A 17374-nucleotide genomic window follows, 5' to 3' on the forward strand; every position below is an offset into this window, starting at 1 on the left:
AAAACCGCCTAAGGGGAGTAAGTAATGCACTAAAATGATAAGGGCAGATTTTATCACTGTCACCGTATCCCGTATCTGAAATGGAGAGAAGAAACAATATATTTAGTTCTGTTAGATTTTAATGGGGAGTGTGTGTGGTGTTATGGGTTGAAGTATGGGTATCCACGAGTTACATTAATACAAACTATTTCAGCATATAACCATGAAATCTGGTGAAACAGCTGACCGGAACCATCTGTAGAATAAAATCCGTATTTACCGTCAGATCATAAGTCTAATAAAATCCAGTTACTCTGCCACACGCATGCGTAAATGCCCTCGCCGTTTTCCTTTTAGGTAGCATACTGTTGACATACTGTAATGGTATGACATTAATCAATCACAGTAGCACCGCTCAATCACAGCTCAGCGACCTTCTCAACAAATGGATTATGAAAAGATAAAATCAAATAAATCTATGAAAGATCAACAAAGTCCTTCCGCTGAATCACGGTTGAAAGCTTCGAGAAAATACATTTTATTGTATTGTATTGTATTTTATCACCAAACTATTTTAGCATGTGTTTCCGGAGTATCACTGCAGAGATGTTGACAATGAAGAGATAAAAATCCTCCATGTCCGCCATCGGTACGTCAAAAAATGTATGCATGCAAGAAGCTTCACGTGTAAGCAAATAAATAAATAATTAAAACGTTAGAGTAACAAATGACTTGCTGTCTCTATTTTGCTGACATATAAAGTTATCAATGTCACAAATTAAATATAAAATGGTACTTTCAAACATCAACGGACGCTCTTTGGTTATCATCGCAAAACCGGAAGTTAATAGCAGACTATTTCCACTTCGCCGTATTTATCTTTGTGTGTTTGGTTGTCAGGACAAACCCCAGGACAAGAGGGCAGAACACCGGTCCTTTTGAAGCTCGCTTCATAAGCGGCTACACTGCAGTTACATGATGTACATACAGCCCGGCCTTTTACAGAAAGTACCCTTTTATTTGGTATGTTTGTTTTGATAGTCGTTTATTATTATTATTATTCTTTTTTAAATAAAGATAGCTAGCTTGCTTATTAAAGCTCGCTAGCTTATTAGCGACCAACATACTATTGCTACAAAGAGTCAAACGGTAGGAAACCGTTGTCAGAACTGTTGTCTTCTAGCAACTTAAAGAAGTCCAGACGCTTTTCTTTGCAAGCTCCTTTGACTACGATGACCTGGATGACTGAGAACCTTCACAGACACACCGTTGTCTTCATTATCTTCACGATTCAAGTTGAGTAAGTGGTACTGCTAACTTTACGTCAAAGCTCTCTAAGAAAGAAAGAAAAAGGGGGCACAATTTTGCTTAGCTGTCTAGGGTGATTAGATCTCTGCACAACATTTTTTTATTCCTTGTCCTCCTGCCCGTCTCACATCTAAAGACAGTGTCACACATTTTTGACTGTATCTGCAGGACAAGCACTTTGTAAAGTCTATTTTTTACTCAGAAGGAAAGGCTTTTTTGTATTTATTGTAATTCTAGTCAGAACCAAGAAGACATTATCTTGAATACAGTGGAAACAACCACATAGAAATTGAAGCAGACAGTATATTCTAAGAAACAGAGATTTTCTCTTTTTTTGCTAGTTATTTTTTAATTTTGCACAGAGAGGGAAATATGGTGGTAACAAGGTATATAAAAATGTTAAAATTGTCAGATACAACAGGTATCTGACAATCAGGAAAACAGGTATGCCAATCCACCAGTACATATGAACTGAAAAGCAAAAAACAATTAGCAGCTGCAACGATGGTGAAATTAAAAAGAATACGAAGTGTATAGACTGTCACATGAGACCATAAGAGCGACATTAAGCATCCTTTTATCTTCATCTTTTATCAAGAGAGTTGAAACTATAATATATTTAGCATATACATGATAAATGCCAGTGTTGTAAAATTGATTTTTTCCATTTGTTTGTTTTTTATTATTATCATTTTAAATTTAGATATGAACATTTCAAGCTACAAAGCCGACATGTCCCACTTTGTCCCACACAACAAACCCCATGTCTGCCCAACAACCAGTTTGGCGGGATCTGGTCAACCAAAGTGCTGATATTTTTACTTATATAAAAATAATAATAATAAACTTATCTTCTGTTCAGGTATGTAAGTAAATAACTATAATTTGGAATCATAATAAAAACAAATAATACTATTTAATAGTAAACAGCAAATTTGTAAATTCATCGATAACATTGATAATTATATTTTAACATTAAAGTATAATTTTAATTAAATAGCTTGCACATGCTGGTGGATAAACCATTACAGAAACATAAAAACAATTATTTTGGTAATTACCAACACTGTTAATTTTGGATTGGGTGGTGGTCTAATAAATCTTTTAAGCAGTTTATATGTAAAAATCATTTGATAAATGAAGTATTTCTCAATGCATTTCAACCTATGATCTAATGTTTATACATGGTCATATGATTTTAATGTTCCAGTGTGGGTGACACTCAATATATTTGATATACTGACTTATTAAATGGCTAAAAAAGATTTTAAACAAGCCTTTCTGAATGGTGGCGCTATTGCATAAACATGCCATTAGAGGGCGCTTTGGTAGAAATTCTTGGTACTCTGGCATGACGTCGAATTTTTTTTTAATGTATTTATTAGTGACCTTACACCACCATGTGCTAATGTTCTATGTATAAGTCATAAGCTATCGTTCTAAATGGCCAGTCTTGTCCAGAAATGTCGTAGTTTCTAACTGACTTTCAATAAGGCAATTATAAATTCTAATGTAGTTTATTACATAGGTGAGGAACATTAATCGTCTCATTACCACTTGATTTTCTGCTGTCAAAATATGAGTCCTGGCACTCATGTGGACGTTATTTTGGGACGTATCACTCACTTAAACCTTGTTCTGAGCCACACGGATGAAGAACAGATGACTAATTTTGTGGGTGATGGGTGTAAGTGCAATGTTAGCGAGAAACTCGTTTTATCTAGATGTTCTGCACCATGTTTATTCTCTAAAGCTGGAGCAGGATGAAGGCAGCCTTCCGACTTAACATTGTCAATTATTACTCACTTATACAAGTTCTAAAACAGTATTAAGCATTAATTAAATTAGGCCAGTGGTTACAACTGAAAGGGCTTTACAAAATGAGCCTTTATGTGAAATGCTTCTGAAAACGACATAATCATATCTTTGTCCTGTTGTGTAACTGAAAACAATTTATGCTGTTTCCTGTTGCTTATATTATGTTACTTATAATCTTTCTATGCTTGCAGGTAAGACAGACAGACTGAGACTAAAAGAATGTAAGAGTCTGTCCAGTATATCCTCTTGAAGAACGCTATCTGACATTACTTTTAATGAATTCTAACCTAATATATGTTCATTTTGAAGGTCTGATGTAAAATACTACATGTCACTGTCTGTGACTGTGGGTGTCGTGTTGGTGGGCCTGTCGTACACAATCTGTTTAGCCTCCCAGTGGATTTATGGTTGGCCTGACAAGCCTGGGTATAAGAAGTACATAGAAGCTCTTAATCCTAGGTAACTTTTAAAATACTTTAGATGTGGTCTGTTTTTATTTGGCATTTTTGTCCCACTAATTGAGCAGAGTCTGTTTTTAATGTTCATTTATGTGTTTGTGTTCTTAATCAGGCGAATATATCGTCTCAGCTTTGTTACGCTGGATCTTCTCAAATACCTGCGGTATGCCAGACTTTACTTTCAAATGAAGTCATGGTATAACGATGAGAGGAACCTTAAGTATTACGAAAAGGTATTTTAAGGATAACTTGCTGAGAAAATCTACCTGTTTTGTTGAAAAATTTGTCAGTAATCAGTTTGTTTGTGTGGACACTTAATAGGGCATCACATTTGGTCGCAGAGGCAACAAGCTGGACTTGTACCACCGTCCAAATGTAGACAAGTTAGAAGATATGCCATCACCAGTTGTAATATTTATCTATGGAGGTGCTTGGAGTTCAGGAGAAAGGTCCACTTACTGTTTACTGAGCAGGCAGATGGCTGAAGAACTGAAAGCAACTGTAATTTGTCCTGATTACTGCACATATCCAAAGGTGAGAGCTTCTGAACAACACACAGTAATCTTAAGATTTATATTTTTCTCACATATTTAGCATATATCAGTGAATTTTACTGAGCGTGAAAGCGGGGGGGTATTCAAATATTAAACTTCTAAACTACTCTTGGCTGACTCTCATCAACAGGGGAATGTTTTAGGGATGGTCCAAGATATCGCTGACTGCTTGATTTGGGTCCACGAGAATGGAGAGAAATTCAACTTTGACAAAGTAAGACTGCTTAGTATTTTTTAAGTATTCTTTGGAACATGAATAATAAGCTGCCTATATCTGTACAATCAAACAAACCTCCTGAAATATAATTAATCGATAACAATAGCTACCATGACCCAAAATACTGACTTTTACAAATGTTACATATTCATATACATGTGTTTTTACAGATTAAGTAAATGTTTTATTTATTTTGTAGAATAATTCTGACAGCTTCTGCATCATGTCTTTTCCTATTTTTTAAATTTTTGACACTGTTTTGGATTGTGACTGGTGGTTGAAGTGAAGTAATGTAACTTATTTATCATTATTTATTCAACATAAACTGGAAACAGATTTTTAGGTCTTGTTTAACCCTCTGAGCAGTAAAAATCTTCTTTTTGGTGTCGTTTCCACATGTTGATTAAAAACCACATCATCATACAGAAGTAGTTTGAATGATTTCCCGACCCTTGAAACTGAGCCGTGTAAGGAGGATCCAGCAAAATCTCAGGAGGGATACTCAGACCTTTCTCTCCATGCAAACGGCCCCAGTACAAGCTGGAGACTGTGGCTTGATAAAGTTAACAGAACCAAATTAATCTGACACCGTCCACCCCTTGGCTGTGTCCAATACCTACTGGTAATGATTTATTGCCAGCAAACCAAACCAAACTCTCGATATGGTTGTAAAGGGTTTGGATAACCTGGGCCAGATACACCATACCCCCAAAACAAACCCAAGAAAGACACCATGAGGAATGTGGTTGAACATGGTGAAATCTCAAAGTTCATAAAACACTTCTAGGCTAGTTGGGCAAACTCCCACATTACTTTCAGTCCTCAAGAGAATAAAGAGCTCTTCCAGTCTTAACAATAAGGATCAAAACCACATTGTTCCTGTAACCAAGGTCCACCTAACGAACTGGCTCTCCTCTCTAATACCCTGGGACAGTCCTTCCAAGAAGCCTGATGAGTGTGATCCAGCAAGACAATTGCATAACCTGCAAAGCCTTAGGGAATCGTGGGTGAATCTCTACCACCAAGGAGTTTTTTTTTAACTACATCAGTGACCTTGCCCTCATTAATGTCTGAGTCCTCCTCTTCATTCCCAAACTCTGCTTTGAGCACCGAAGCAGTCAGCTGATAGCTCAGTTTCCCTCCTCACCTATACGGCATGCTGTGGCATGCTGCCACAGATCTGATGATACAATTACAAAATAAATCGCAGTGCAACCTAGGATGTCCTGGGACTAAGTGCATATATGAATACTTTTATACTCATTCACAAATTGCTTGTTATAAACGTTAAAAAATACATATATCTAATCACATACAGCATGCTGTTCTGTTTTTTATAGGATAACATTGTATTAATTGGGCATTCAGCAGGTGCACATTTGTGTACACTCACCACACTGTTTCTTGTTGATACAAGAGAGGAGCTTTCCATAGAGCCAGACAAGCAGCAGGAAGTCTTCCTGTTAATAAGAGGAATTATTGGTAAGAAATGAAGTTCATCATCTAAAGAAATGTTTTTTAATTTTATACTCAACTTTCAGGATGTAATATTTGCCACATACATAGATAAATTATTGATGGAGATTGTAAAACACATTTTTAGCAAATCTGTGGTTCCTCTTCCTTTATTTATACTTTATAAGTTAGGTTAACTGTTTTATATTCTGGACAGGTCTGAGTGGCGTCTACAACACTGTGGAACATTATGAACATGAACAGAAACGAGGAATCGAATACCTCTCTGACATGCACAGAGCAATGAACGGTGTGGAAAACCTTCCATTCTACTCACCAACACACTTACTGAAGAAGCTCAGCCAGGACAAAGTCAGCAGGTGAAGAGAAAGGGATAAAAAATGGGCTTAAAACCAATTATAATTCTAAAATCTAGTGCATCAGTTATTTATTTGAAATGCAAACACACTACAGACATTTATTTACTACAGTCCTTTTTATTCTGACAGATTGCCTCCATTCGCCTTGCTCCATGGGACCAATGACATTGTGGTTCCTGCTGAATCTACCATGAGATTCTCTGAGCTTCTCACTTCACGCTCTGTTAAGTTGTCATTGAATCTGCTTCCCAGAGCGAGCCACACTGATATCCCTGTTGACCTCATGGTGTCAAACAGACGCCTCTACCATCCGATCTACAGATACATCAAAGAAGAGTTCAGAAAACTTCTGGGTACTTGCACCTCATTAGAAAAACATTCAAAAATCTGTAATACATACTGAATGATCCATACATTTACGTTTTAGAGACTTGTTCTTATACCTCAAATGAACCATTTAACTTTGAGTTTGATTTAACACTTTCTGAGTTAATAACACTGTCATTATATTTTAACAATACTGTGATTGTGTGGGAGATTTGTTCTCTACGATGCTTTCAAATAAATAATCACAAAGTAAAATGAGTTGTGGAGAAATGTGCACTATTAAGAATTGCACTGATACACAGTATTAAAAGTTGAATACAGTTAACAAATCTGTAGCTGTTATTTAATTATCAAATTTTAGAATTTTCAAGTGTTTCATTTGATACTCTAAAAGTACGTGTATAATATATTGTAACAGCACATTAATAACCCAAGTTTTATTGACAAATGAAGTACAGTCATCATTTTTACACCTACTTGAAATTATTCTGCCTAATATTCCAAAATTCAATGTTGTTACATCTTGTGATAGTGTTAAAATCTAACCCGCCACTCTTTTTGATATACATGTATTTACAGAGAGCAAAATATTCTGGGAAGTCTTGAATGATTAGCAATTTTTGAGCCAGTATAACTTTGAAACAATACTTAAATACCATCAGATTTTCACTGCAGAACAATAGTAACCATGTTCTGTAAAACTTAATTGCTTTAAAATGTTCGAATTTTGAGCATTATTTACAAAAAATGTGTGTCAAATGTTTGTACTGCAAGTAGAATAGAATAAAACTTTGCTCTGTATCAACTGTGCACGAAATCAAAATAGTAAGACAAGGGGAATAAATACAAAACAAGGGGAAGGAGTTGGTTGGTGTATGGAGTCTGTGTGTGAGTGACCTGCGGGATGAGGCCACTCAGATCATGAATCAGACCATAGCTCAGGTGGGTGGGGGGTGGAGGTGTGGGACTTGATTCACCTGAGGTATGAAATCTCTACACATCATATTCACTGTCTGGCCTTTGACGAGATAAACTGATCACGTTCTTGTGTTTGCAAAAAAAAAAAAACTACACAAAAAAACCCTAAAGAAATAAAAGCTGTTGTGAGAAACTCCTGACAAATCTCAATGTCCTATAGTTTCAGCTGGTTTGGGAATATCACATGACCTCAGCAGCTGGCTTGATTAATCCCTTGTTGGAGGGAGTTAAGTAATGCCAGTACTGTGCCAAGCAAGCTGAAAGGGCAATTAAAAAACAAAAAGCACCTTTTGAGAAAGACTTTGCCTTCTTCAAAATAATAATAATAATAATAATTGATGGATCTGAACCACCAGAGGCAGCAAGACTGTTTTCAGATTGTGTGAATGGAGGTAAGTTTTGGGCTAGTAGAGCGTAGCTCACAAAGATGGCTTCATCTGAAGTGTAATCTGAATAAAACAAAAACTTTCCAGGTTACATAGTATATTCCTGGTAGATATGAATAAAACTGTACCATATTAAATTTCTTGCCTCAAGGTGCTTTATATTGTAAGGTAGACCCTACAATAATAGATACAGAGAAAAACCCAACAATCAAATGACCCCCTATGAGCAAGCACTTTGGCGACAGTGGGAAGGAAAAACTCCCTTTCAACAGGAAGAAACCTCCAGCAGAACCAGGCTCAGCGAGGAGGGGCCATCTGCTGCGACATGCTGTTGACAAGAGCCAGAAATTAACAACAAGTGTGACTTAATGCAGAGAGGTCTATTAATGTTGAGTGAGAAAGGTGACTGAAAAGGAACTACTCGATGCAGCGTGGAAATCCCCCACCAATCTACACCTATTGCAGCATAACTAAGGGAGGATTCAGGGTCACCTGATCCAGCTCTAACTATATGCTTTAGCAAAAAGGAAAGTTTTAAGCCTAATCTTAAAAGTAGAGTCTCTAGAGTGTCTGTCTCCTGAACCCAAACTGGAAGCTGGTTCCATAGAAGAGGGGCCTGAATTCTAAATCAGTTGTGGTAATGGACTACATATAGTTCTACTATCATGAGCATTTTCCAGAATAATAATTATAAATCCTATTTTAGTTCAAATAGATCCCCCCAGGTTCCTGTATTTGGCTTCCTGGTATGTCATTCTACTAATAATAAAAGACCAATAATTTTAATGGACTTAATGACAAAACAAAAGCTAATGTATTCAGCTTACACCCACACAGAATCAGGAATGAATGTCAGGTGTTAATATGTTTATATCACTCTACATGACATAATTCAATTGATTATAGTGTTATACTGTAAGTGACAAATGCTGTGAATAGTTACCACAGCATTCAGAATCGGCTGACTGTGCGCTCAGTGCAGCTGAATGGCTCTCATTCACTAAGTGGCTTCATTTCCGCTGCAGCTTTACAAAAAGCACCTGGGACTCTCCACATTGTGGCAGACGGAGGAAGAACCACACGCCAACTCAAGGCTTGAGGCTCCGCTCTGTGTGGCCAACTATAACAATAACCCTCAGGTTGGACAGTAGCTCTGCTTTCCTTGAATTGGCAGTGCTGAAGCGAAGGTTTTCCATGGTCAGGGCCAGCAAAACCCCTTAATTTATAGAGAATGTCTCTGATGCTAGATGGACATTAATACAACACAGAGGTGTAATAATTAGTTGCATTTGTAGGGATAATTTACTACAAACATATTACATTAGCACCGAACATTTCTGACAAAGCACTTTTATACAAGTACTCCCCCCCACGTCTAATTACTTCCTCTCTAACGGATCAGAGAGTAAGGCAGGGTTCAGTGTTTTGCCCGGTACTTTGGCTAGAATATCCCTGATTTGTGTAGTCCTTAAAGCTTTAAACCACTAATAATGATACTTCCTTTTATCTTTCCATCTTAACTCACTATCGTCTTCTAGCTTCAATCTCTGAACAGATTTGACTGAAAATATTTTGTTGCAAGTGACATAATTCTACCTCCCTCTAGTGGCCATTCACTGCTAGTGCTCATATTTTATGTACTGATAAATTACTTATGGACAGTGGCCGATTAATGTAGGAAAGTTACCACAAATACCTCTAATCTTTATTATGAGTTATTGTATGGTTATTAAGTGGCACCTGCAAGATAATTATACTTGTGCTCTCACTACTTTATTTTGGGATTTAGTATTTTGTCCAACAAACAAAGGACACATTTAGGATCATTAAAAGCTGTATCAGTTTTGAAGAAAGACCACAGATTTTTTTTTCTAATTGTCAAATATGTTCATTCAATTTAATTTCAATTTAATTTTATTTATAAAGTATACATACACTCTTCATAGTAAACATTTGCCAGTCGTTTACATGAATCAGCATTGATTCACACAGAAATGAAGAATGAAAGTTGATGAATGAATAAAAAACTGGAGAAATTAGCCAAACGTTACCAAACCAAAGCCAGCTCCAGCAGTTTGGAATGGTTGGAGCTGCAGATGGAAGAAAATACATTAAAATTTGAAATGAAACACCCTTAATGAATTTCCAACAGTCTTTTAGGGAGGAACCAACCATTTAAAAGTGGCTGTTCTCACACCCCAAACAGCACTGGAAATGAATACATTTCAATGTTATGATGTGTGATGTGAAAAAACAACAACATTTTAGTGAGCTAAAGTAAAAAATAAAAAATAGACCTTCGGAAAAAATATAACTGAAATAATTTTGAGAACTTAAGAAACTAACTAAAATAAAGTAAATTAAAATAAAGATGGCGTATCCTCAGTTTTGATATTTGTTCATTTGGAAAAATTTGTTTTCACAAACTGCAAGATTAGGGTTTTATTGATATTTCAAGTGAGGCTTTGGGTGTCTAAACGCCTGTGAGCCAACTGCTTTCTAAAATTCTGCTTAAACTGTAATATCTATGCTCATTTATCTTGCCTCTGGTATTTGTTATAAATAAAATAATAAGTAATAAAGACTAAAACTAAGTAAAGAAACAAAAAGTCAAAATAAGATTAAAATAATGGTAGGAACATGCAAAAACTATAATGCCTTTTGTTTTTTATATTAAAATAATTTAATTGTTGTCTGAAGATAATATTGATCCATTTGGGCAGGAGATGGGGACCTTTTTATTTTTTTTTAATGCCCAAGTCTTTAATCTTGTCAAACTGAATGACGCACTGGCAGACAGACAGAGCTGAACGCTCAGTGAAAATGACGAATCTGCGGATGCAACATCTGGAGCACGGAGAGTGGAATCTGTAAATAAATCTAACCACCTAAAAACCAGTTAACGTGGAACACCCTGCGTGAAAACGGGGCACAAACGTGGGGCAGGTCTGTAAATGTAAATGTGAATTGTAACACTTTTCCCATTTCCATAATCTGCTGATATGATATGATTGGGCTGTTAAACCTACAGGGGAACTACGAACATTATGGTGCTGTACTAAAATTGGCTTCTTATCGAGTTGTCTTGCATGAAGACCACAGATAAGCGCCATAAATCAAGCTCATGTCAGGTCTAATGGGTCGAAGTGCGTTTAAGGTTCGCTTACATTACCCTTTCTAAAATCTGTTGCCGTGTTGCGAGCCTTTTGAATTGTCGTGAATTGATTTACACTTCGGGTAAGCTGGGACAAGAAATGGAATTTCAACTTTTGCATTGAAGTTGTTTGTTTTTCTTCTGTGGTTCTCGTTTACTTGACCTGCATGAAACAACACAGTATGAACGTTGACGTGTGCTTCAGTCATCCGCAGTGACATTATTAAGTGCAGGTGGGTTCTCTTCACTGCTCTTCTTCTTTTTATATATATATATATATATATATATATTTAGTTTTTGTTTGCATTTGTCCTCCACCTCTACTCATTCGCCCAACGAGGTCGTGACAGAGAAGACAAACGTACTTTGGCAACAAAACGTCCAACGATAGGAGAACTGCGAAAATACGTGACAGAAAACTTATATTAAATTTCATACCAGAACTATTTGATATACAGATCGCGTTTATCAGTTTATTATCAAGAGTTATTAAGTGCTCATATGATTTTTAAAATTATTCTCGAGTGAAAGCGCCTTTCTGAATGCTGGTACGTCCTATAAAACCGCACTAGAGAGTGCTGTGGTACAATTTTAAGGACAACCATCACTAAGCCATTCCAATTCTTTATGAAAGCTATTCATAAGTAAATGGTTTTGTGTTTGTGAATTATGTAAAAAAAAACATGTACTAATGTTCTGAAAGTCCTAAGCCATTAAATACAAATACACACATCAGCCAACTTTAATAAGTGCCTTCAAATTTGCCTTCAAATGGACCAAGCAGCCAAGAACGTCCAAGCACAGATATAATCTTTAAAATATGTTTTTTTTTTATTATATCCCAGAAAAGATAAGAGGTTATTTCAAAAATACACAATAATAGTTCTTAAAATAGCTTATTTTAAGAACTATGTAGGCCTATAAAAGAGGTAAACTAAACAGACTTCTACTCAAAATATATCATAACTCAACAAACTGACCTATTTAGTAACTGAATAAACCTTCTTTTAGCATCAGATTTTGTTTTGGGGTATTTTGGTGGGCCTATGTGAAATGTAGCTTCAGTTTCCTGTTCTTAACTTATGTGGTCTGCTGCTGCTGTAGCTCATCTGCTTCAAGTTTCAACCTGCTGTGCTCTTCTGCATACCTTGGCTATAATGAGTGGCTATTTGAATTACTGTTGTCTTCCCATCAACTCAAAGCAGTCTGTCCATTCTTCTTTGACCTCTGACATCAAGTAGACATTTTCACCCAGAGAAACTCAAGACTTTCAGTCTGCCTTGAAGCGATCCAAGGGTGTATAGTATACCCAGAACATGGTTGAGACACATCTCTCGGCTGGCCTGGGAACAACTCAGCGTTTTTCCGGATCAGCTGAAGAAGGTGGCTGGGGAGGGGGAAGTTTGTGCTCTCTGCTTAGGCTACTGTCCCCACAACCTGACCCTGACTGAGCAGAAGAGGATGGATGGACGAACAGATGGAAAAATATTCTCTGCAAACTCCAGAGAAACCCGAGAGATTGTTGTGTGGAAAAATCCCAGTAAATCCCAGTGAGTCCCCGGAGTTTTTGAACTTCTCAGACCAGTCCTTCTGGCACCAATAACCAAGCTGCATTCAAAGTCACTTAAATCACTTTTCTTCTTCATTCTGATGCCCAGTTTTAATGTTGTGGCTCATGAAGTGAGCCACAACATTAATTAAAACCCTGTGAAAGATGTAGTGAAAAATGTCATCATCATCATCATCATCATCACGTCACAATGCAGTTTTCTGGTGTCAAAATTTTGGTCCTGTCATTTATGTGGATTTTTCTTTGAATGTCCACTCCACTCATCATGCACTCAAGCCTTTTTGCCTCTGATGCTTAGTTTGATCCTTTGTGCACAGAAGGAGGGTGAATGAAGCATCAAATAACTCGTTTTTATGTGCATGTAAAATGAGACTAAAGCAGAAAGCCTGGGTTAACAGAAAAAGACCTAATATTGTTAATAATTACGGCTTAAGTAAAACATTATTAAACTTATAAATTAAGTAGTTACAACTAAAAGTCTTTACAAAATGAGCTTTAATATGACAAACTTCTGAAAACTGCAATCGTAACTTTGTGCCATCATTTCTCTGAAAACAATTTATACTGTTTTCTATTACTTATGTTTTGTTACTTATAATTTATATTTTTTATGTTTGCAGGTAGGAAAGATAAAGCCATAAAGAATGTAAGATCCTCTTAAGTATATCCTCTTGAAGATCACAAACTAAGTGTACTTTTAATGAATCTTAACATAATATATGTTGCTTTTAAAGGTCTGATATAAAATATTACATGTCACTGTCTGTGACTGTGGGTGTCATGTTGGTGGGCCTGCTGTACTCCATCTGTTTAGCCTGTCAGTGGATTTATGGTTGGCCTGACAAGCCTGGGTATAAGAAGTACATAGAAGCTCTTAATCCAAGGTAAATTTTAAAATAATTTACACATGTTCCTTTATTGTCTTTTGTTTTGTTTGATGTTTTTGTTTTATTGGCCCACTCATTGAGCAGTATGTTTGTAATTTTCATTTACGCTTTTGGCCTTTTCATCAGGCGAATATATCGTCTGACCCTCGCTACACTTGATCTTCTCAAATACCTGCAGTATTGGAAAGTTTACTTTCAGCTGAAGTCATGGTATAACGATGAGAGGAATCTAAAGTATTATGAAAAGGTAGGTTAAGGATAACTCACTGAGAAAATCTACCTGTTTTCTTGATTATTATTTACAATCAATGACGTTATCAGTTGAGTCAGTGCTGAAGAATGTGTGAATAATCAGTTTGTTTGTGTGGACGCTTAACAGGGCATCACGTTTGGCCGCACAGGCAACAAGCTGGACTTATACCACCCTCCAAATGTAAGGAAGCTGCCATCACCGGCGGTAGTATTTGTCTACGGAGGTGCCTGGGGCACAGGAGAAAGGTCCACTTACTGTTTACTGGGGAGTCAGATGGCTGAAGAACTGAAAGCAACTGTAATTTGTCCTGATTACTGCACATATCCAAAGGTGAGAGATTTTAAACAACACACAGTAATCACAAGGATGTTATGAGTCATAACATCCTTGAATCATAACTTATGAATGATAATATTTTATCGCATATGTGTGTTAGTTGATAAACTACATATTGAATTTAAATTAGGTAAACCAAAAATGTAAATTTACAGGACAAAGAACAACTTTCATTTTAAATAATAAACTTGTTTCTAAACTGACTCTTGGTTGACTGTGATTGGCAGGGGAATGTTTTAGGGATGGTCCAAGATATCACTGACTGCTTGATTTGGGCCCACCAGAATGGAGAGAAATTCAACTTTGACAAAGTAAGACAGCTTAGTATTATTTAACCTCCTAGGACCTGGCGTCCACATATGTGGACATCACATTTTGGGTTATTTAGACCAAAATACTTAATTTTGCTCTACAAGCGCCTGATATCCACTTACGAGGACATTATACTGCTACTGTTCTATCAAGATTTTAAATGAATATCCTCATATGCGGCTCTTATTTTTCTTAAAAACAAAAATAAGGTAAAAAAAAAATCTGGTAATTCTTTGTTTTTAAATTCATTGGGCCCCAATATGCCCAAATATCAAAGAAAAATTAAAAATGCATGTCGTGGAAGAGTTCGGGTCTTAGGAGGTTAAGGATTCTTTATAAAAAATTAATAATGAACCAGTTACCTCTGTGCTAGGCACAGAGCTAGGCATGCAAGGACTCCTGATATTCTGATATTTACCAACTTCCTCACTGCCCAGGGAAAACTCCAAAACACTGCTGCTCAGCTGTGTCGGTCTAGAATTAAAGCAGTGCTAAGTTTTGAGCCCCTGCATACAGACTAATCATGCTTGTACTTTATCTTCGTCAGAGCCTTTTTAAAAATAAAATCATTGTGTATCTGTGCATTAACTTAATCTTCAGTAGGTAAAAATCTATAATCACGTACAGCATGCTGTTCTGTGTTGTATTTTTTTTTTTATAGGACAACATTGTATTAATTGGGCATTCAGCAGGTGCACATTTGTGTACACTCACCACACTGTTTCTTGTTGAAGAAAGAGAGGAGCTTTCCATAGAGCCAGGCAAGCAGCAGGAAGTCTTGCTCTCGATAAGAGGAATTATTGGTAAGAAATGAAGTTCATCATTTAATATTAGTATTTGTTTTCCATAATGGTCTTCTCCTACAGTGATTCAATATATACACATTTCAATATTGTGATGTTTGTCTCACCCTTTGTATATTACCAGATTGTATTATACTCTACCTGAGCACTCAAAGACTTTGTGTAACTTGCCTCATTCAAGCACTCCCACAAACATTATTTTTCTATGTCTAAGTACTTTTTTATCTAATATTCACACTGTGATGAACGCATCAGAGATATTTGTGCAGACTGAGCCAACCAGGGATCAAACCACCAACTATCTGATTAGCAGATGACCTGTTCTGTCTCCTAAGCTACAGACACATTTACTCATATTACTATTTTATTATAAGTACTTCATATTTTCACATTTAAAAAAATATGAAAATTAACAACTTAATCAAAAAATGACCTCTTTCATTCCTGTTATTCTTAATAAGGTAGACTAATTGTTTTATATTCACCGGACAGGTCTGAGCGGCGTCTACAACATCGTGGACCATTATGAGCATGAACAGAAACGAGGAGTTGAACGAGTGTCCCCCATGCACAAAGCGATGAATGGTGTGAAAAACTTTCCATACTACTCACCAACACACTCACTAAAGAAGCTCAGCCAGGACAAAGTCAACAGGTGAGTGGAAAAGGATAAAAAAAAATGGGTTTAACACCAATTCTGAAATCTAATACATCAATTCTTTATTGGAAACACAAACACACTACAGACATTTATTTACTACAGTCCTTTTTATTCTGACAGATTGCCTCCATTCGCTTTGCTCCATGGGACCAATGACATTATGGTTCCTGCTGAATCTACCATAAGATTCTCTGAGCTTCTCACTTTGCGCTCTGTTAAGATGTCATTGAATGTGCTTCATGGAGTCGCCCACACTGAGACTGCTGTTGATCTCATGGTGTCAAACAGACGCCTCTACCGTCCAATCTACAGATACATCAAAGAAGAGTTTAGAAAATTTCTGGGTACCTGCTGACTGCACGTGATTAGAAAAGTATTCACACAGCTCCAATATGTGCTGAATTGTACTGTACTGTAAATTAAAATCAACCATTTAATTATGAGTTTGACTTGATTCTCTGAAGCTCTGATTTTATAAAACTAATATGATTTTTTAACAGTACTTTAATTATTTTGGAGAGATGCTCTTTATAGTGCTGTCAAATAAGTAATCACAAAGTGAAATCAATTATAGAACGGTAGGGTTTATTAGGAAGCTACACACAATATTAAAATCCAGTTACAAAATACCTATTATTGAATTAAATATTACATTCAAATGTTATCTTGTGTTAACATGTCATTACTTATTATTATTGCTTCACTTGCAACCAAAAACATCATAAATGTTTTAAGATCTTCAATGCAGACTAAAAAACCCAAACTTGATTGCCTTAAAATGTAAAAGTTCTAAATCTTATTTACAAAGATTGAATGCTAGATGTATATTATGTGTGTATTTACATGTAAGGACAGTAACAAGCACTTGTTACATTCATGCTTAACAGCCTTACAAACATTTGAATTTCACTGAGTAAAAACCAGGAAAGAAAACACAGAGATGATGTGTGCTAAACTGCACATTTTACAACATTCAAAGTTTTTTTTTTTTCTATGATTGGACTGCAGAAGGAATGGACTCATGCTTGGAATACCAAATAGCCATAATTTCCCTCAATAGTTTATAATGTTTAAGTGTGTCTGCCTAGTGTTATGTTAAGCTGAGTCTTGTGGGCTAGTCAAACAAAGAAATGATTTAGAGTAGCTGTTCCCAAATACTGTGCCATAAGGCAAGTCCAGGTGTTCTCTGGGATTCTTCTGTCAACCAAATATTATTATACATGGGGAAAAAAGTAATAACTGGCATTTAAACACACTATATTAGTACACCAGATTCCCTGACATATAACCAGGAGGTAAAACTGATCACCTCCTCCTGTCTGTAAACACGCACACAAGCACAAGTAAAATACCTGAAAACTGTCAACAGAAAACACTTGGTCATATTAAGCCAATTTTCTTTAGATATTAAAACAGTTGTGCCTTGAAACTTTTAGCCCCTTTAAGGTGGCTTGGGCACAAATGTTTAAAACAAACAAACAAACTGATTCCAAGCGCTTTGCAAATGCTTTCCCCCTTTTGGCAATGGTCATTTAATT

The 17374-nt window shown here is 36.3% G+C and overlaps 2 protein-coding genes across 4 annotated transcripts; both read left to right on the forward strand.

Moving 5' to 3' along the window:
- The first annotated feature begins 740 nt into the window (after positions 1 to 740).
- On the forward strand, positions 741 to 8005 carry LOC120745677 (probable isoprenylcysteine alpha-carbonyl methylesterase ICME). 3 transcript variants are annotated; one of them, XM_040050736.1, is made up of 9 exons: positions 742 to 1279; positions 3297 to 3326; positions 3415 to 3564; positions 3676 to 3796; positions 3885 to 4097; positions 4248 to 4331; positions 5675 to 5816; positions 6007 to 6169; positions 6299 to 8005. In XM_040050736.1, coding segments are annotated over exons 2-9 (1149 nt in total). In that variant the 5' UTR covers positions 742 to 1279; positions 3297 to 3324; the 3' UTR covers positions 6573 to 8005. The 3 variants fall into 3 exon arrangements, with proteins under 3 accessions (XP_039906669.1, XP_039906670.1, XP_039906672.1); XM_040050738.1 differs by having other exon boundaries at positions 742 to 1274; XM_040050735.1 differs by lacking the exon at positions 3297 to 3326 and having other exon boundaries at positions 741 to 1279.
- A 2586-nt stretch (positions 8006 to 10591) lies between these two features.
- LOC120745678 (probable isoprenylcysteine alpha-carbonyl methylesterase ICME) lies at positions 10592 to 16449 on the forward strand. The gene is made up of 10 exons (XM_040050739.1): positions 10592 to 10806; positions 11196 to 11247; positions 13205 to 13230; positions 13319 to 13468; positions 13598 to 13718; positions 13851 to 14054; positions 14288 to 14371; positions 15034 to 15175; positions 15668 to 15830; positions 15957 to 16449. Coding segments are annotated over exons 3-10 (1101 nt in total). The 5' UTR covers positions 10592 to 10806; positions 11196 to 11247; positions 13205 to 13228; the 3' UTR covers positions 16192 to 16449.
- The last annotated feature ends 925 nt before the right edge of the window (positions 16450 to 17374 follow it).

The sequence above is a fragment of the Simochromis diagramma genome, unplaced genomic scaffold (genome assembly GCF_900408965.1).
Source record: "Simochromis diagramma unplaced genomic scaffold, fSimDia1.1 OVJJ01000131.1, whole genome shotgun sequence".
NCBI lineage: Eukaryota > Metazoa > Chordata > Actinopteri > Cichliformes > Cichlidae > Simochromis > Simochromis diagramma.